This window comes from Entelurus aequoreus, linkage group LG18, assembly GCF_033978785.1.
Source record: "Entelurus aequoreus isolate RoL-2023_Sb linkage group LG18, RoL_Eaeq_v1.1, whole genome shotgun sequence".
In the NCBI taxonomy this organism is placed as follows: domain Eukaryota; kingdom Metazoa; phylum Chordata; class Actinopteri; order Syngnathiformes; family Syngnathidae; genus Entelurus; species Entelurus aequoreus.
Window position 1 is genome coordinate 22,037,324 of NC_084748.1, and position 20,898 is coordinate 22,058,221.

Below are 20,898 nucleotides of genomic sequence, written 5' to 3' on the forward strand. Positions count from 1 at the left end.
GCTGCCTTAGATACTGTTTGCATTGAAAGAATACAGCTCTGTGAAGATGAATCCTTACTGTGGTGATTTAAAAAATGTGCACTTTAATGTTAGTCAGCAGCTTCAAAACAAAAGTTGTGTGATGGAATTCTACTGTTCATACAACTCCATAAATTTTCAGTATGTATTGTATGTGTATGTATGTTTCATGTATGAAGTTTACAGATTTACAGGACAGGCGAACACTTTCTTCATTACACATTTAAAATCACTCTCCTTAGTTTGTAAGGTGTACGCAGGGATTACATTTAGATTTTATATGCGTATGTGTAAGTGGTTTAAAAATTCCTTTCTTTAAAAGTCTCATTTAATCTTAAAGTGCATTACTATATTTTTCAGTACCAATTAAAGTTTTGTGCCTTTGTACAATCAGTGGGATCAGTTGCAATGCATATTTGTGAATGATAAAAGTAAATTGCACATTTGTCTAAGGAAATATGAGGTGTTTCATGAAATGTTTTGTAAAAGGATAGTTCATTAAATTTCAATATTTTCCTAATGTTCTTGTGCTTCTTTACACCAAAACAAAGGAAAGACATGATATTTTGGTTATTTATAGCAGAGTATGGTATAATTTTAATGGTCCGGCCCACTTGACATCTCCCTAGGCCGTATGTGGCCCACGATGCGAAATGAGTTTGACACCCCTGCAATAAAGTATTGGTCAACCAAGCCAAAATGGCTGCTGTGCAGCAAGCAACGCGCAAATTATATGAGCATAGATCTTCCTGCAAAAAGCAGATGCGAGCAAAAAATCCAACTATGCAATGAAATAGATTCCTATACTTCATCAAAAAAAAAGATTTGTCGCGTGATATCAAGGATTATCTGTCGGTGGAGTTCCCAGACATATTGAACTGTCTTGTGCTGTGATGTAATTCTACACGACAAGACAAATGAAAACTTGGAAAAGCATGGAGGCCTGCAACGTCTTTGTGTGTGGCTGGGTCAAGGAAATTGGTATCAAGACTCTCCCAGATAATTATGCATCGTTTTGCTCAGGTAAGGTTGCATTTCATGATTTAACTTTGCGTCTTGTGTACATGTAAACAAACTAGCACCGGACAGCTCGACACCCGTGACTGCATATCCATTTAACAAACTAACAATTACTGACTCATCACCATATTTGATTTTTGTCTTGTTATTATATGTACTCTGACACATTTGTGTATAAAATAAAGAAGAGGGGAGAAGTAGAGGATCCTTTCCTCACACAGTATCATTGACTCTGGCTTTATGGTTTCTGTTTGTTAAATTTTTTTATATATTATTAAAGTATATTAAAAATATATCAAACAAGCCTTTAATGAAGTGGTCGCTGCAAACGTGTGCGTTTTTCGACTCTGCTCCCTTGCACTGGAGTGTGTGCCACTTTGTCGTCGTCTTTCGTAAAATCTTGCACTATTCCGCCCTTCTTCATTACCTCTCGAGTAACTCTGAAGAAACGTTTATCCTTTTCGTGATTTCAACAATTCGTACAATCGAAAACAATGGAAGCATAGTGGCATTTTTCTTCAAAAAAGGCTAAATGGCACCCAATACCCATTGTTCTGTCTTGTCTGTTGAATTTATTAATAATATATGTAAAACCAGTGTTTAAGTTCACCTTGGAATTCAACAGTGAGGTGCACTTCCTCCTTTAGACAGCAGGAGGCAGCATTGCCTAGTTTACAGTAATGTCCATGATAGCAGGGCACAACAAGGAGTTCCTTTCAAGTAGACTTTAAGCTAGTTCAGTGACGATCGCAAACGTTTTCATCTGCTCGAATCTCATGCCAAACAAAGTATCATCGGTATGTATTGTTGAGTAGTATGCTAATATTTGATTGAGTTGTATTATTTGTTGGTTGTGATGTAATTTGGGACGTTTTATGGCCAAAAGTCAGTCCTGCTAATTTTCGGAATTCATACAGTGAAGTGAATGTTAGCATAGTAAGCTAGTTTGCTATAAAGCACTTATATTACCAATTTTGTGGCATTTATTTGTCCATTTAAGTTCAATACACAGCATAATGCACGTTTTATCGTAATGGGATTGTGTGTGTGTAATAAGGCTGTGTGTGCATGTCTGTAATGTAAGCATCCTTTCTGCTTGTATGCTTTCAGTTTACCCTTTTTAGGGTCAATAAACCTGTGGACAAGAAGACGTTTTTCAGAGTGTTTGATCAAGAAAAGGTGTTAGGGTAAAGCCAAGATATTTCTACATATCGAGGGCGGCACAGTAAACGATGTCTTTAACGCAGAAGATAAGACAGCATACACAAGAACAAACAATGGATTGCACAGAAAGCTCATTACGGACAAAATCTACCACTTCACGTGCTTCAACGAGGTCAAAAGCTTCCTCCACCGAGGCTGCAGCTACCAAAGCACGCGCAAAAGCAGAGGCAGCCAAAGTACGTCTGTCTTTTGCACAAAAAGAAATGACACTCAAAGTGGAAAAAGCACAACTGGACGTGGAAAAAGCACAACTAGAAGCTAAGATGGACATGCTCTTACTGGAGCAGGACGCAGCAGCTGCACTCGCCAAAGCGGAGGTCTTGGAAGCCGCTGTGGAAGGAAGTGATCGAAGCAGCTCCTATCTTCACATCAAGCAGTTGTTTGAACATTCAGTTGACACATTAGAGCGCACAAAGGAATACATAGCCACTCAGGCCCAAGAGCCAAGTCAAATAAAAGTTGAATCACCACACCAACAGCCATCGTCATGGAATGAAACACAACATTATAAACCACCAGATGTGAACTCCATTCAACACTCACATCTCCAGACAGAGCACAATAAACACAGAGTTGGGTTTGTTTCTACCCTACAACAAATGACGACACCTTCACAGCCAGAAGTCACATCAGTCATCAGTCCATCTTCAAACAACATACGAGACAATCACCAAGATTACAAGTCAAGCTACAGTTCTCCTTTGCATTCAAAGTCCAGCCGTACACCTTGTCAGCCTGTCTACGATCAAGGGAATGTGGCAGACTTCGCAAGATATCTAGCTCACCGTGAGCTAGTCACAACGAGTCTGATAAAGTTCAGCGACCAGCCATGCAGTTACAGGGCATGGAAACAGTCCTTTGTGAACTCAGTCAGAGGCCTCAACATAACGTCCAGTGAAGAAATGGATTTGTTGGTCACGTGGCTAGGGAAGGAGTCAGCTGAGCATGCAAAACGCATCAGGGCTGTCCATGTCAACTCTCCTGACAAAGGCCTAAAAAGGATATGGGACAGACTGGAAACCTGTTACGGCGCACCCGAAATGGTGGAGGATTCACTCTTTAAACGGATCCACAGCTTCCCTAAAATCATCAACAGAGACTATTCAAAGCTCCATGAGTTGAGTGATTTTCTCATAGAATTGGAGGCAGCCAAGGAAGATGGAGACCTGCCTGGCCTTGCATATTTGGACACAGCGCGTGGGATAAACCCATTAGTTCAAAAGTTACCATTCAACCTCCAAGAAAAGTGGCTCAACGTTGGCACAAACTACAAATTACAACACAATGTAACATTTCCCCCCTTTTATGTTTTTGTTGACTTCATTGGAAAACAAGCTATAATTAGGAATGACCCAGGCTTCAAGTTTGCAGGTCAAATTGACACCTCAAAAGCAGACAGAGTCCAATGGAAGCAGATCCAAAATAGAGAAGTCTCAGTTCATAAGATCGATTTCCAGTCTACTGCCCCTCCTATTAATGACAAGCAATACTTTGAAGCTGATGATCCTGAGAAACAATGCCCTATTCATAAAAAACCTCACATGCTCCATAAATGTCGTGCCTTCCGTGCAATGCCGTTGGAACAACGCAAGGAATTCCTGAAAGAAAATGGCATATGTTTTAAGTGTTGCACATCCACTCAACATATAGCAAAAAACTGTAAATGTATTACTAAGTGCACTGAGTGTGAGAGCGCAAAGCACATTTCTGCACTTCATCCTGGACCTGCCCCATGGATCCAGGTCCAAACCCCCCTGACACAGCTTGGCGGGGAGCAAGACTCAGGACCTTCAACTGAGGTCAGTGCTCGATGTACAGATGTATGTGGTGGCGATCAAAGCTACAAATCCTGCTCAAAGATCTGCCTTGTTAAAATATATCCTAGCGGCCGTCCTGAGAAATCCCTGAAAGTTTATGCAATCATCGACGAGCAGAGTAACAAGTCCCTTGCTCGTTCAGAGTTCTTTGAGATCTTCAACATTCAAAGTCCTTCATCTCCATACACACTCCGAACCTGCTCTGGAGTGACGGAAACCACTGGGAGAAGAGCTTCAGGCTACAACATTGAATCCATGGATGGAAAAGTGTGCCTCACTTTACCAAGCCTCCTGGAATGTGATGATCTACCTAACAACAGATCAGAAATCCCAACACCTAATGCTGCAGCCAACCATACTCACCTCAAATCAGTTGCTAACCTCATCCCAGAGCTGGATCCTAACGCGTCCATCATGCTTCTCCTTGGGAGAGACATCATCTCTGTCCACAAAGTGCGCAAACAGGTTGATGGGCCACGCGATGGTCCCTATGCTCAAAAACTTGACCTGGGATGGGTGATCGTTGGAAATGTATGCTTGGGAGGTGTTCACAAGCCGACCACAGTGAATAACTTCAACACCATTACAATTGAACAAAGGCGTCCCACAGTCTTTACACCTTGTCCTAACGTGTTTCAAGTCAAGGAGAGACATGGCCAGTTTCAAAACCCTGAATACTCAAAGGTAACCTTCACAAAGAAATGTAAGCAAAATGACGTGGGCGCTACAGTGTTTCGGCAGACCAAAGATGACAACAAAGTCGGTCCATCCATTGATGACATCGCCTTCCTGCAAATCATGGAGAGGGATTTGAAAAAGGACATAACCAACAGCTGGGTAGCTCCGCTGCCATTTAAGACTCCAAGGCCCAAGCTTCCTGACAACAAAGTTCAAGCCTTGAAGCGTTTTTCCTCTTTGAGACGCAACTTCGAAAGAAAACCAGTGATGAAAGAGCACTTTTTTAGCTTCATGGAAAAGATCTTTCAAAATGAACATGCTGAAATAGCCCCTCCACTCACATCTAATGAAGAAAGATGGTATTTACCAGCCTTTGGTGTTTACCATCCCAAGAAACCTGGGAACATCCGTGTGGTGTTTGACTCCAGCGCCCAATACAATGGTGTGTCACTAAACGACGTGCTGTTAACTGGACCCGACCTCAACAACACCCTTATAGGGGTACTCCTCAGGTTTCGCAAAGAAGCTGTAGCCATAACAGCAGACATTCAGCAGATGTACCACTGTTTCTTAGTCAGAGAAGAAGACCGCAATTATCTCAGGTTTTTATGGTTCAGAAACAACAACTCATCTGAAGACATCATGGAATACAGAATGAGGGTCCATGTCTTTGGAAATTGTCCCTCTCCCGCAGTGGCCATCTACTGTTTAAGACAGTCAGTGAAAAATGCAGAGCCCATTGTAAAGCAGTTTGTCAACCGTGACTTTTATGTAGATGACGGGCTAACGTCACTTCCCTCCGTCGAAGCTGCAGTGAAGCTGCTCAAGAGGACGCAAGAGGTTCTGTCAGACTCAAACTTGAGGCTTCACAAAATCGCCTCAAATAAAGGAGAAGTTATGAACGCTTTCCCATCTCAGGACCATGCCATCAACTTAAAGGACCTGGACTTCACTTCAGATATCTTGCCCATGCAACGTAGTCTGGGACTTAACTGGGATCTAATGGCAGACACATTTACCTTTCAAGTAGCTGATGAGCAAAAGCCTTTCACCCGCAGAGGTGTCTTGTCAACTGTCAACAGCATCTATGATCCCCTAGGATTTCTTGCCCCTGTCACCATACAAGGCAAACTGATCCTGCGTGAGCTCATGGAGAACAACGGAGATTGGGATGCACCTCTTCCTCAAGAAATGGAAGAGACATGGTCAACGTGGCGATGCTCATTGAAAGATCTCAGCAATCTCCACATCCCAAGAGTTTACACACAGGCCTCTCCTACAGCGGTGTCAAAAAGAGAGATAGTCATCTTTTGTGACGCTTCCACAAAGGCAATTGCAGCAGTTGCATACTTAAAGATAACAGAGAAAAATGGAACCAACCACGTGGGCTTTCTCATGGGAAAAGCCAAGCTTACGCCCTTGTCAGAACAAACTGTCCCTAGACTTGAGCTTTGTTCTGCAGTATTAGCGGTGGAGCTTGCCGAGCTCATCACCTCAGAGATGGACATGGAGGTTGACATCACTTTCTACAGCGACAGCAAAATCGTTCTTGGTTACATCAGCAATGATACTAGACGTTTTTACGTGTATGTAAGCAACCGAGTTCAACGGATAAGAAGCTTTTCTCACCCTGAGCAATGGAAACATGTCTCCACTGAAGCAAACCCTGCAGACATAGCCACAAGGTCTGTGTCAGCGAAACACCTGTCCAGTACCACCTGGCTTTGTGGACCAGCATTCCTGAAGAACGCTCAGAATGACCAGTTTCAAAAGGGCCCTTTTGAGTTGTCTGACCCCTCTTTGGATACAGAGGTCCGCCCGCATGTTTCAACATTGAACACCACTGCAGTAATCAAACACCTGGGTTCTCAACGCTTCTCCAAGTTCTCCAGTTGGAGATCATTGATCCATGCCATTGCTCGTCTCACTCACATTGCTCGCCTCTTTCAAAAGAATCCTGCAGTAAAAGCTAACGGCTGCAAAGGCTGGCATCATTGTCACTCAGCAAATGCTGTTGAGGAACTTGCACATGCTAAGAAAACCATCATTCGTGCAGTTCAAGAAGACATATATGCTCAAGAGTATGCTTCCATCAAAAATGGTAAAGGGCTTTCCAAAGACAATAATCTCAAAGCCTTAGACCCTCTCATTGATGCCGATGGTCTGCTAAGAATTGGGGGTCGCATAAAAGAAGCCAAACTCTCTTTGGAGGAGAAATCGCCTCTCATAATCCCTGGCAAGCACCATATTTCCACGCTTCTGGTCAGGCACTACCATCAGAAAATACAACACCAGGGCAGATTATTCACTGAAGGTGCTTTAAGAGCTGCTGGATTTTGGATTGTTGGTGGTAAAAGACGAGTCAGCAGTGTGATCTATGGATGTGTTAAATGCCGCAAACTTCGCGCTTTGCCTCAGACTCAAAAGATGGCTGATCTTCCAGCTGATCGCCTGTCCACTGAACCTCCATTTACCAACGTTGGGCTGGACGTTTTTGGACCTTGGACAGTGTCTGCACGTCGTACACGAGGTGGCCTTGCACAAGACAAAAGGTGGGCCGTACTATTCACCTGTATGAGTGTCAGAGCCGTGCACATAGAGGTCATTGAATCATTAGACACGTCATGTTTCATCAATGCCTTAAGGCGTTTCCTTGCTATCAGGGGCCCAGTGAAATTAATTCGGTCCGATAGAGGCACCAACTTCATAAGTGCATGCAAAGAGCTCAAGATTCCATCCAACATTGATAACACATCTGTAGAAAAGTTTTTGTCCGATCAAGATTGCAGATGGATGTTCAACGTGCCTCACGCATCTCACATGGGTGGGCCATGGGAGAGGATGATTGGTGTGGCAAGAAGGATCCTTGACGCCATGTTCCTGCAGCTTGGGACCTCAAAGCTGACCCACGAGGGTCTCTCCACACTTATGGCAGAGGTGACTGCCATCATCAATGCCAGACCTCTTGTACCAGTGTCCACCGACCCAGATGACCCGCAAATACTCTCACCAGCAACACTCCTCACACAAAAGGTCAGTCCTTCAACTGCTCCCGTAGGCGACTGGGTAAAAGATCTCCACAAGCAACAGTGGCGTCAAATCCAGCATTTGGCTCAAACCTTTTGGAACAAATGGAAGAAGCAATACCTATCCACACTTCAGCCACGGAGGAAGTGGCATTCACCCCACCCTAACCTCCTGCCTGGAAGTGTAGTGCTCCTCAAAGATGACCAACTGAAGAGAAACCATTGGCCTTTAGGACTAATTACACAAGTCTTCCCAAGCAAAGATGGCAGAGTTCGCAAAGTGGAGATAAAAGTCTCCAGAAAGGATGGGACCAAAGTGTTCCTGCGGCCGGTCACAGAGACAATCCTGCTTATGGCACCAGAGAAGCCCTAATCTCCTTTGGGACAGTTTGGTAGTGGCGGTTTAATCCGCCAGGCGGGGAGTGTTCTGTCTTGTCTGTTGAATTTATTAATAATATATGTAAAACCAGTGTTTAAGTTCACCTTGGAATTCAACAGTGAGGTGCACTTCCTCCTTTAGACAGCAGGAGGCAGCATTGCCTAGTTTACAGTAATGTCCATGATAGCAGGGCACAACAAGGAGTTCCTTTCAAGTAGACTTTAAGCTAGTTCAGTGACGATCGCAAACGTTTTCATCTGCTCGAATCTCATGCCAAACAAAGTATCATCGGTATGTATTGTTGAGTAGTATGCTAATATTTGATTGAGTTGTATTATTTGTTGGTTGTGATGTAATTTGGGACGTTTTATGGCCAAAAGTCAGTCCTGCTAATTTTCGGAATTCATACAGTGAAGTGAATGTTAGCATAGTAAGCTAGTTTGCTATAAAGCACTTATATTACCAATTTTGTGGCATTTATTTGTCCATTTAAGTTCAATACACAGCATAATGCACGTTTTATCGTAATGGGATTGTGTGTGTGTAATAAGGCTGTGTGTGCATGTCTGTAATGTAAGCATCCTTTCTGCTTGTATGCTTTCAGTTTACCCTTTTTAGGGTCAATAAACCTGTGGACAAGAAGACGTTTTTCAGAGTGTTTGATCAAGAAAAGGTGTTAGGGTAAAGCCAAGATATTATTTGACCGTGCGTGACTGCTCGCCGTCTGTTCGCTGCTGCGAAAAAGCGAAAAAGCTAAGTAGCGCTCTATCTGTGTGCTTTTAATTGTTCTACAGCTTTCTTTATCACTTCTCAAACATTTTTAGTGGTACTATTTAACTTGCAAATCACCCGATCTCTGTCCCACCCTTTCCTCAGCTAGCTAGCTGCTAAGCTAGCGCGGAGAAAGGCAGCGCCGGTCAGTAAGAAGCTACTCCTACAGACCGCGACCACTTCCCTGAGGACAGCAGGAACTTCACTCGGTGACAGAAAACACTGTGAGTAATGGCTTCCTGCGCGTCTTGCACCATACTCACGGAGAGGTTGGCTCTGCTAGAGGGCCGTGTCCGCCAGTTAGAGCAGAGTAATGTCGTAACTTTAGATGTTGCGGACACATCTGCTAGCGTTAGCTGTAGCGAGCTAACTAGCCCAGCTTGTAGCAGTCCTAAGCGGCCTACAAGCTACGGTGTACCGGTTGAGACGCATAATAGATTTAGCTCTTTAGCTAGTCCTACACCCCAGTCTACCGGGCACCACACCTTAGTTATAGGGGACTCCATCACCCGAAACATAAAGCTTAGCAAACCAGCCACAATAAAGTGTATCCCCGGGGCCAGAGCACCTGACATTGAAGCTAATCTTAGGGAGCTAACTCGCAACAGGCCTAGTAAACACGTACGACAGGCTAATCGCACCACTAATTATGCGAATATAGTTGTACACGTTGGCTCCAATGACACTAGAATGAGACAGTCAGAGATTACAAAGAGAAACATAGCCAGGACTTGTGATCTCGCCAGAAAGATGTCCAGGCATCGAGTAATTGTCTCTGGCCCCCTGCCTGCGAGAGGCAATGATGAGAGATATAGCAGATTAGTCTCGCTTAACAAGTGGTTGGCTAGCTACTGTAGGCAGAAGGGACTAACGTTTATTGATAACTGGCCCTCTTTCTGGGGCAAACCAGGCTTGCTGATGAGAGACGGCCTTCACCCTAACCAGGAAGGCGCCATCATCCTGTCTAGAAACATAGACTACTATTTAAGTCTCACTTGACTGACTACACTAGAGCAAGCCCGGTCACAGGCAACTACAATGTCTGTTAGTCCGGGTGAGGAGTCAGTTAAGCTAGAACTAGCCAGCGCCAGGCTGGATAATCCATGTACGCATAGCAATTCTCTTAGAATAATACACAATTCACATAATGTTTTTTCTGTTGTGTCTGTGTCAGGGGTGGACATGCATTCTACTGAGGTGGCAAATTATGATATGTCCAGTCTATTGCAGCACCAAACAAACAATCGGAAAATTCCCGTCATATCAATTCCTAGATATGGTCGAAACTATTTAAAGTGCACTACGCATAATAAACGCAACATTGTTAATATTGCCACTACGGATAATCTTAACAAAAACTCGTCAAAACAGCCCAATACCTATAATATGGGCTTTTTAAACATAAGATCATTGTCTCCCAAGGCGTTATTGGTTAATGAGGTCATTAGAGACAACAATCTTAACGTCATTGGTCTTAGCGAAACCTGGCTCAAACCGGACGAATTTTTTGCGCTCAATGAGGCATCTCCTCCTAACTATACGAATGCGCATGTTGCCCGCCCTCTTAAAAGGGGAGGGGGTGTCGCACTAATATACAATGAAAATTTCAACCTTACCCCTAACCTAAATAATAAATATAAATCGTTTGAGGTGCTTACTATGAGGTCTGTCACACCGCTACCTCTCGACCTGGCTGTTATCTACCGCCCCCCTGGGCCCTATTCGGACTTTATCAGTGAATTCTCAGAGTTCGTTGCTGATCTAGTGACGCACGCCGACAATATAATCATAATGGGGGACTTTAATATCCATATGAATACCCCATCGGACCCTCAGTGCGTGGCGCTCCAAACCATAATTGATAGCTGTGGTCTTACACAAATAATACATGAACCCACGCATCGCAACGGTAATACAATAGATCTAGTGCTTGTCAGGGGTGTCACCACCTCCAAAGTTATGATACTTCCATATACTAAAGTAATGTCCGATCATTACCTTATAAAATTTGAAGTTTTGACTCTTTGTCAACAAGCTAATAATAATAATAACTGCTATAGCGGCCGCAACATTAATGCTGCCACAACGATGACTCTTGCTGACCTACTGCCTTCGATAATAGCACCATTCCCAAATTATGTCGGCTCTATTGATAAACTCACTAACAACTTTGACGATGCCTTGCGCGAAATTATTGATAGTATAGCACCGCTAAAGCAAAAAAGGGCCCCTAAAAGGCGCACCCCATGGTTTACAGAAGAAATTAGAGCTCAGAAATTATCATGTAGAAAACTGGAACGCAAATGGCGCGCGACTAAACTTGAGGTTTTCCATCAAGCATGGAGTGATAGTTTAATAACTTATAAACGCATGCTTACCTTAGCTAAAACTAAATACTACTCAAATCTCATCCGCCTCAACAAAAACGATCCTAAATTTCTGTTTAGTACAGTAGCATCGCTAACCCAACAAGGGACTCCTCCCAGTAGCTCCACCCACTCGGCAGATGATTTTATGAATTTCTTTAATAAGAAAATTGAACTCATTAGAAAGGAGATTAAAGACAACGCATCCCAGCTACAACTGGGCTCTATTAACACAAATACGACTGTATATACGACGGACACTGCCCTCCAAAATAGTCTCTCTATTTTTGATGAAATAACATTAGAGGAATTATTACAGCGTGTAAGTGGGATAAAACAAACAACATGTTTACTTGACCCACTTCCTGGGAAACTTATCAAGGAACTGTTTGTATTATTAGGTCCATCAGTGTTAAATATTATAAACTTATCACTTTCCTCCGGCACTGTTCCCCTAGCATTCAAAAAAGCGGTTATTCATCCTCTGCTCAAAAGACCTAACCTCGATCCTGACCTCATGGTAAACTACCGACCGGTCTCCCACCTTCCGTTTATTTCCAAAATTCTCGAAAAAACTGTTGCACAGCAGCTAAATGAACACTTAGTGACTAACAATCTCTGTGAACCTTTTCAATCCGGTTTCAGGGCAAATCACTCTACGGAGACAGCCCTCGCAAAAATGACTAATGATCTATTGCTAACGATGGATTCTGATGCGTCATCTATGTTGCTGCTTCTTGATCTTAGCGCCGCTTTCGATACCGTCGATCATAATATTTTATTAGAGCGTATCAAAACACGTATTGGTATGTCAGACTTAGCCTTGTCTTGGTTTAACTCTTATCTTACTGACAGGATGCAGTGCGTCTCCCATAACAATGTGACCTCGGACTATGTCAAGGTAACGTGCGGAGTTCCCCAGGGTTCGGTTCTTGGCCCTGCACTCTTTAGTATTTACATGCTGCCGCTGGGTGACATCATACGCAAGTACGGTGTTAGCTTTCACTGTTATGCTGATGACACTCAACTCTACATGCCCCTAAAGCTGACCAACACGCCGGACTGTAGTCAGCTGGAGGCGTGTCTTAATGAAATTAAACAATGGATGTCCGCTAACTTTTTGCAACTCAACGCTAAGAAAACGGAAATGCTGATTATCGGTCCTGCTAGACACCAACATCTATTTAATAATACCACCTTAACATTTGACAACCAAACAATTAAACAAGGAGACTCGGTAAAGAATCTGGGTATTATCTTCGACCCAACTCTCTCGTTTGAGTCACACATTAAGAGTGTTACTAAAACGGCCTTCTTTCATCTCCGTAATATCGCTAAAATTCGTTCCATCTTGTCCACTAGCGACGCTGAGATCATTATTCATGCGTTCGTTACGTCTCGTCTCGATTACTGTAACGTATTATTTTCGGGCCTCCCTATGTCTAGCATTAAAAGATTACAGTTGGTACAAAATGCGGCTGCAAGGCTTTTGACAAAAACAAGAAAGTTTGATCATATTACGCCTATACTGGCTCAGTTGCACTGGCTTCCTGTGCACTTAAGATGCGACTTTAAGGTTTTACTACTTACGTATAAAATATTACACGGTTTAGCTCCAGCCTATCTCGCCGATTGTATTGTACCATATGTCCCGACAAGAAATCTGCGTTCAAAGAACTCCGGCTTATTAGTGATTCCCAGAGCCAAAAAAAAGTCTGCGGGCTATAGAGCGTTTTCTATTCGGGCTCCAGTACTCTGGAATGCCCTCCCGGTAACAGTTAGAGATGCTACCTCAGTAGAAGCATTTAAGTCCCATCTTAAAACTCATTTGTATAATCTAGCCTTTAAATAGACCCCCCCTTTTTTAGACCAGTTGATCTGCCGTTTCTTTTCTTCTCTCCTCTTCTCCCCTGTCCCTTGCGAGGGGGAGTTGCATAGGTCCGGTGGCCATGGATGAAGTGCTGGCTGTCCAGAGCCGGGACCCCGGGTGGACCACTAGCCTGTGCATCGGTTGGGGACATCTCTGCGCTGCTGACCCGTCTCCGCTCGGGATGGTTTCCTGTTGGCCCCGCTGTGGACTGGACTCCCGCTGATGTGTTGGATCCACTGTGGACTGGACTTTCACAATGTTATGTCAGACCCACTCGACATCCGTTGCTTTCGGTCTCCCCTAGAGGGGGGGGGTTACCCACATATGCGGTCCTCTCCAAGGTTTCTCATAGTCATTCACCGACGTCCCACTGGGGTGAGTTTTTCCTTGCCCGTATGTGGGCTCTGTACCGAGGATGTCGTTGTGGCTTGTACAGCCCTTTGAGACACTTGTGATTTAGGGCTATATAAATAAACATTGATTGATTGATTGATATTTCTACATATCGAGGGCGGCACACCCATTGAGAATTGACGCTGGCTTGCCCACCATCCATAAGCAATGAGACGGACGTGAGGTCATTAAAATCCACGCAATTGAGAAAGGTATTAATAATTTTTGGCATGCCACTTTTAGTTCAAATGTAAAAAAAGCTGATATATTACTGTTTTCAACAATGATGGATGTACATGTTAGAATAATTATGTAGAAGTAATCACACAACTCTTATGCTTAAAGGCTGTTGCTAGAGTTATTATCAATTGTGTTGAAGTTGTACTTTTCTATCTGTGCAAAGACACAACTTGTCGTCTTGCTTTGCGAAGTTTTCTCTTGTCAGCAGTTTGGTTCCAGACCCTGCCTGCTGACAGCCAAGAACGGACATGGAGTACCTCGGCGCAGACAAGACAGAGACAGAGCCAAATCACGAGTGTCAGCACATTTCCATTCTGATTAATCATGTATTGTGTCTACTGGGGGCTGCTTGCAGCCTCAGTGATGTTAACTAGGGACCTCCCAAATAAATAGAGGAGCACGTGGGACTGTAGAGCGTAGGGGGAAACTGTAACTGTTGTGTACAGCCCAATACGTCTCTCCTCATGAATAAAATTCAACTCTGTCTCTGTGTAATTCCTTCTTCTTGTCTTGTGTAATAGATAGTTTGGTGTTTGAACCAACGTCTTATTAGACACCTGTGTCATTTCCAATCAAGGAAAACTTTACAATAAAAATCAAAATGTCCAAATTTTCCAGGGGAATTTATATTTTTGGGCTTTGCTGTATTTATATATGTGTGTGTATATATATATATATATATATATATATATATATATATATATATATATATATATATATATATATATATATATATATATATATATATATATATATATATATATATACATATACATGTGTGTGTTATACAGCAGCTCACCTCATCCAGTTTGATTTGTTTTCATCAGAAGCATCAACATAGAAAAAAGCAGCATCGTTCCTGATCTGCAGAAAGTACAACGGGTAGTTATTTTTACATTCTGGGTTACAATTCACCTCCTCAACCTAGGTAGAGTTCCGACATTTGGCACTGAAGTGGACAAACCCAGCCTTTGTGGCTAACGACAGTCATGGCTACCAAAAGCTTACCGGTAGTTAGTAACTGTAGTTTTATGTTGTAAATGTTTTCCCATTCTGTATCGAATATGAACCAAACAATGACCTTCAAACTGAAGTAAGTGCAGAATTGTAACTATGGTGTGCCCTCACAACGCATCCAGAAAGTATTCAAACCCCTAACTTGTTCCACATTTTGTTATGTTACAGCTTTATTCCAAAATGGAATCAATTAATTTTTGTCCCTAAAATTCTATAATGACATGCAAAGTTTTTTTTACATTTGCAGATTTATTCACAATAAAAAATCACATGTACTTAAGTATTCACAGCCTTTGCTTAATACTCGATGATGATGCTAACCTGACGCTCGCCAGATCCTTGTAGTTTGCTGAGCTCCACACAAGGATCTGGGACTTCTCAATAGGAGATGTATTTCAGAAGGCGGGGCCTTGTAAAAAAATAATTGTATGTGATTGGATAAACCACTTTTCCGTTATCTTGAACGACATGCTACTTCAACCACTCACATCGAAATCAACCCGTGATTTGAGAAATCCAAAACAGAACAGCCGACATATTGGATAATGACATAGCGAAAAGTTAATAAATGCCTTCAAAACCGTTCTCTGTTCATCTTTTAAAGAATTAATATTCGATAGATTCGACAAAACAGTTGCAATAGCAGAATCAATGTCAGCACACGACTCCTCGCTGCGTGCCGTCATTGTTGTTTGAATCAAACAGTCGCTTTGGCGCTACGTCACATCTATGAAATCCCGCCTGGCGATCCTGATTGGTTGATTTTTTTTGCTATCTTGAAGGAGTTTGCATTGTCCTTGATCCCAGATCCTTGTGTGGAGCTCAGCAAACTACAAGGATCTGGCGAGAGTCGGGTTATGTTGATGCACCTTTGGCAGCAATTACAGCCTGAAGTCTTATTAAATATGCAGCAATGTACAGATATCCTGGATAAAAAAGAGCGGTTACCATTCAATCTGATGCAGTTTGAGAGGTGCTGCAAAGGGGAATGGGTGAAACTGCCCAAAAATATTGTAAATGGTTATACTTGTATAGCGCTTATCTACCTTTTTTTTTTTTAAGGAACTCAAAGCGCTTTGACACTATTTCCACATTCACCCATTCACTCACACATTCACACACTGATGGCGGGAGCTGCCATGCAAGGCGCTAACCAGGACCCATCAGGAGCAAGGGTGAAGTGTCTTGCTCAAGGACACAACGGACGTGACTAGGATGGTAGAAGGTGGGGATTGAACCAGTAACCCTCAGATTGCTGGCACGGCCGCCGTGGCGAAGAGTGCCGAGCTTTTGGTGTCATATTCAAAAAGACTTGAGACTGTAATAGCTGCCAAAGGTGCATCAACAAAGTAATGAGCAAAGGCTGTGAATACTTATGTACATGTGGATTTTTTAATTTATTATTTTTTAACAAACTTGTAAAAAAAAATGTAAGAAACCTTTTCATATTGTCATTATGGGGTATTATTCTGAGAACAAAAACGAATGTATTCCATTTTGGAATCCTGCTGTACCATAACAAAATGTTAAAAAGGTGAAGCGCTGCGAATACTTTCCAGGTGCCCTGTACACCTTTACTCTGAAACAAACAGTGACTTACAGCCCAGGCATATTTGAGGTTGGTTGGCATGTGGTCTTTGGTCATTTCTCCAACATAGGGTCCAAATATGATGCCCTGCTGAAGGTGACACTTGGCATACACCTTCCTCTGGTCCATGTGCGCATCATCAGAAGATCCAGGACCTGACAGTCCCGGATCATAAAGGCAGAGACAGGAAGGCATGGAAAGCACTGCTCGCGATGGACCACTTTGAAGCCATGTCTCACCAGGTGGCAGAGCAGCATCAGGGATATAGTTGTTCAAGTGAGTCTGGATCAATAACATACGCTCAGAAGATTCTTGACTTAAGTCCAGCCCTGAAAGCAGAAAAAAAGGGCTGTGAAATTATTAAATTTTTAATCAGATTAATCACAGCAGGCCTGCTGTGGAAATAATTACAAATGTACACATTATTTCTTGTGTGAATTCTGAGGAGCAATTACAATTATTTTATGTGTTATTGGTCTGTTTTTCCATGTTCACCTACCAATCTGAAACGATTCAAACATTCTTAAATCAAAATGTTAAGCTTATTTGGAACACAATGGCCAACTATTGCCATATACCCAAACATTATTGCACTTTCTGAAAAAAAAATCATGGACATTTTTTTTTTCTACACACAATAAATTTTTCACTTGTATCAAACCATTCCCGGTCAGAAAAATTCAACTTTTTCAGGCGAACAATATTAATTACAGGTGGGAATCGATTACAATTCAGGGGCTACGATTTGCTTATAAATACATTATTTATGCATCTTTAATTGTATATTATTATTATGTTGTATATTATCAATATGTTGTAAATCATTACTATATATTATATTTGTGTTATATTTAACTATTAATAATATGATAAAAGGCTCCTCATTCGGCTGCTGACGTATGTGGTGTGGCGTCACTTATGTGCATAAACTCACAACAAATTACACACCTGCAAATCAGTGTGACTTCTGCTGTTGCCGTATCCGTAATACGCAGATAGGGAGAAGTTTTTTATTTACACGATGAGTCGGGTGTGTTTTGACCTCCGCCGAACCCCTGAGGCCGACTCACCGAACCCCTAGGGTTCAATCGAACCCAGGTTAAGAACCACTGCTCTAGAAGAAGTGACACAAAGTCCAATGCTATTTTTTAAACTTTTTATTGCCAATTGTATGCCACTAATTGGCACAATTCCAACAGGTTCAATAAAGTTTGTCTAACCACATGAACATAAAACACTACCATTACCAGATCATTACATTACATGCACTATTGTTAAGAGATGCACCAAAAACTCAGCCACCGGAACAGCTCTGCTGAAACCGAGTCGCCTAGGCCAGGGGTCGGCAACCCGCGGCTCCGGAGCCGCATGCGGCTCCTTGACCACTCTGATGCGGCTCAGCTACATACGTGCCGACTCCCCCGATTTTCCCAGGAGAAATATGGATCTCAGTGTCTCTCATAGATTACTCCCAGGGAAACAATAATCCTATTTACACTCTAATTACTAAATAAAGGGCATGCTCTGATTGCACTGCAGTAATTGTCCTCTATAGCGTTTACATACAGCGTGCCAGTCCAGTCACATGTTGCATGTTGTTATTACTTGCACACACAGGAGACAGCAAAGCATACTTACTCATCAGCCACACAGCTTACACTGACGGTAGCCGTATCAAACAACTTTAACATTGTTACGTTACAAATATGCGCCACACTGTGAACCCACACCAAAAAATAATGAAAAACACATTTCTGGAGAACATCCCACCGTAACACAACATAAACACAACACAACCATTACCCAGAATCCCATGCAGCCCTAACTCTTCCGGTCTACATTATACACCCCCGCTACCACCAAATCCCCCCACACATCAACCCCCCCCCCTCCCCTCCCCTCCTCTCCGTGCGTTGGTTGAGCGGAAGAGTTAGGGCTGCATGGGATTCTGGGTAGTGGTACCGTCAGTGTAAGATGTGTGGCTGCTGAGGTAGTAGCCTTGCTGTCACTTACGTAAGCAAGCACTGTGTGGGCAGACTGTAGAGGGCGCCAAATGCAGTATCATCACGCTCTGATATTCGGGAGTCTCCCGGGAAAAATGAGAGGGTTGGCAAGTATGACGCTATAAATGAGAGGGTTGGCAAGTATGACGCTATCAAGTGCCATTCATTCAAAACTCGTGGGATGCACTAACATCAAATTTCCACATTAAAGTGCGTGCCGGTACGTGTGTCGGAGACCCCTGGTTAACATAGCACAAAGCATTAAAGCTTTGTATGCGGGTGTTTTTCATTTTAAATTTTTTTTGGCTCCCATTACTTTCTTTAATTTGTGAAACTTGCCAAAATGGCTCTTTGAGTGGTAAAGGTTGCCGACCCCTGGCCTAGGCGTAGTCAGAATGTTTGCGATGTGCACTAACTTTTATATATCCCAGATATACTTGTTGACAGCGATTTACAAAATGTGCAAAATAAATGTATACACACACACACACGCACACACACACACGCACACACACGCACACATGCACACACACACACACACACACTTGGGAGACACGATGGTGCCAGCTTGTTCGGCGAGTCGTCTGTCTCGAAGCCTCTGTTTTTTGTTTGCTGTAGCCTCATTTGTATGCGCTTACTGGGATGTATCTGCTCTACTGTGCTATGATCGCCAAGCACTGTTTAATATCCGAGCTCAAAACTTTAGCGAGACATGGGTACCCAGATTCGACCTGGGAAATTGGACAAACCCCCCTCTCGTGCTGTCAGGTATCCCCGCTTACCTGTGTCGTACACCGGCGGCTCCTTCGCGAAAAAAGCGCTCCAAGAGGCGGGGTGTGGCCGTGATTTGGACCGCTCCGCCCTACGTATGCTGAAGCGTGCTGTATTACCTGCTACGAGGAGTTTAATCTTCAGATGGCCCTGATAAATGTCCGGTCCTTGGCGAACAAAACGTTCTGGCTCAACAACTTCTCTACCACCCGTGAGTTGGATTTTATGTTCCTCACCGAGACCTGGTTGTCTGTTGGAGATAATGTGGCGTTCTCTGAATTGCTTCCACCGGATTGTGATTTCCTCAACTCTCCCAGGACTACAGGCAGGTGCGGAGGAGGTTTAGCCTCTCTTTACAAATCTTTGTTCACTTGCCGGCATATTCCACACGTTACCTATGCTAGTTTTGAACTGCAACTCTTTGAATTAACTCTGTCTCCACCTGTTCTGTGCGCAGTGGTGTACCGTCCACCTAAATTCAAGAAAGACTTTTTACATCACAGGATCCTACTGTCACGACTGAAGCAGTACGTGGGCATCTCAGGTGTATCCCTAAGCTGGTTTCAGTCCTACCTAACTGACCGGAGTTTCTCTGTGCAGCTAGGAGACTTTCTCTCCTCGGTGGCCCCCCTTACCTGTGGGGTTCCTCAAGGGTCAATCCTAGGTCCCATACTCTTCCTACTGTACATCAGTGACGTGCAGTCAGGGGAGGCAGGTGAGGCAGGGCCTCACGTGCCATCATGGAAAGAAAAAAAATGTAATAAGAAAAAAAAAAAAAAAAAATTGTTACATGTATCCAGTGATTATACTATAAAGTTATTTTCCATTTAACTTCACCAGTTTTAGATAATTTTTATTCAAAATCGCTGAATTTTCACATTTGCCGTTCAAATACTGAGAAGAGACTTGCTGTGAGTCACCAGCCAGTTGAGGCACGTCACTGAGTTGAGCCTCACCATGGATTGCGCAATGACTCGGCTAACTGCTGGCCTGCTGTGCAGTGAGACCGTATTGCTATATGAATTATATTATACATTTCCATAGTTTAGTAACTAAACTTAGCTGAGGTATATTATGTACAGTGTATTTTGTCAACAACTGTATGTGTGTAACGTATTTCTTGTGCTGAGCAATCATAAAACGGCTGCGAAGACGCACTGTGTGAGGCTCACAGTAATCCCGCCTCCTGGTGGTGTTGTGCCAGATAATGCACCCCCGCCGTAGAATGCACCCCCTGTTGGGAGTGTTATATCAACTAAAGCCCACACTTAAACTTTCCACGTGCAAGATTGAATCTATTTAAAAATGTTATTTAATAAGAAGCCAAAAAGTGCAAAAACAATCATGTTTGTGTTGGAGGAGTTGTGAATGACTGCTGGGCCACAACATTAGGTACACCTGCAGACTGCAGCACGGATTTCATATTTCAGTCATTTACAACTCCTCCAACACGAACATTATTGTTTTTGCACTTTTTGGCTTCTTATTAAATAACTTTTTTAAATAGATTCAATCTTGCACGTGGAAAGTTTAAGTGTGGGCTTTAGTTGATATAACACTCCCGTCAGGGGGTGCATTCTACGGCGGGGGTGCATTATCCGGAACAACAGCAGCGCATGGACTTCATTTATAAGTAAAGGTAAGACCATAATAATATTTTTTTTTATTAAATGTGCTTTTTTGTGTGCTACAGTTTGTATGTGTAAAGTTAAAGTTA

General features: G+C 42.9%; 2 protein-coding genes across 8 annotated transcripts in view; one reads left to right on the forward strand and one right to left on the reverse strand.

Annotated features, from left to right (window-relative positions):
• Positions 1-20,898, reverse strand: part of LOC133633937 (E3 SUMO-protein ligase ZBED1-like) — a 39,498-nt gene that overhangs the window by 12,315 nt on the left and 6,285 nt on the right. For 3 of the 4 annotated variants that reach the window (XM_062026769.1, XM_062026771.1, XM_062026772.1), the window contains exons 2-3: positions 16,420-16,736; positions 14,602-14,666 (exon numbers count right to left, since the gene is read on the reverse strand). In XM_062026769.1, coding sequence (XP_061882753.1) covers positions 14,602-14,666; positions 16,420-16,736 — 382 coding nt within the window. The remainder of the gene's footprint in view (positions 1-14,601; positions 14,667-16,419; positions 16,737-20,898) is intronic. The other variant, XM_062026770.1, reaches the window with a different exon arrangement.
• On the forward strand, positions 1,592-11,265 carry LOC133633936 (uncharacterized). Of its 4 annotated transcripts, none has more exons than XR_009821857.1 (2): positions 1,592-8,453; positions 8,767-11,253. XR_009821857.1 is itself a non-coding variant. In XM_062026767.1 (2 exons), the coding sequence occupies exons 1-2, from the start codon at positions 2,271-2,273 to the stop codon at positions 8,840-8,842; spliced, it is 5,115 nt and encodes a 1,704-aa protein (XP_061882751.1). In that variant the 5' UTR covers positions 1,592-2,270; the 3' UTR covers positions 8,843-11,265. The 4 variants fall into 4 exon arrangements, 3 of the variants coding, with proteins under 3 accessions (XP_061882751.1, XP_061882749.1, XP_061882750.1); XM_062026767.1 differs by having other exon boundaries at positions 1,592-7,309; positions 8,767-11,265; XM_062026765.1 differs by lacking the exon at positions 8,767-11,253 and having other exon boundaries at positions 1,592-1,835; positions 2,149-8,755.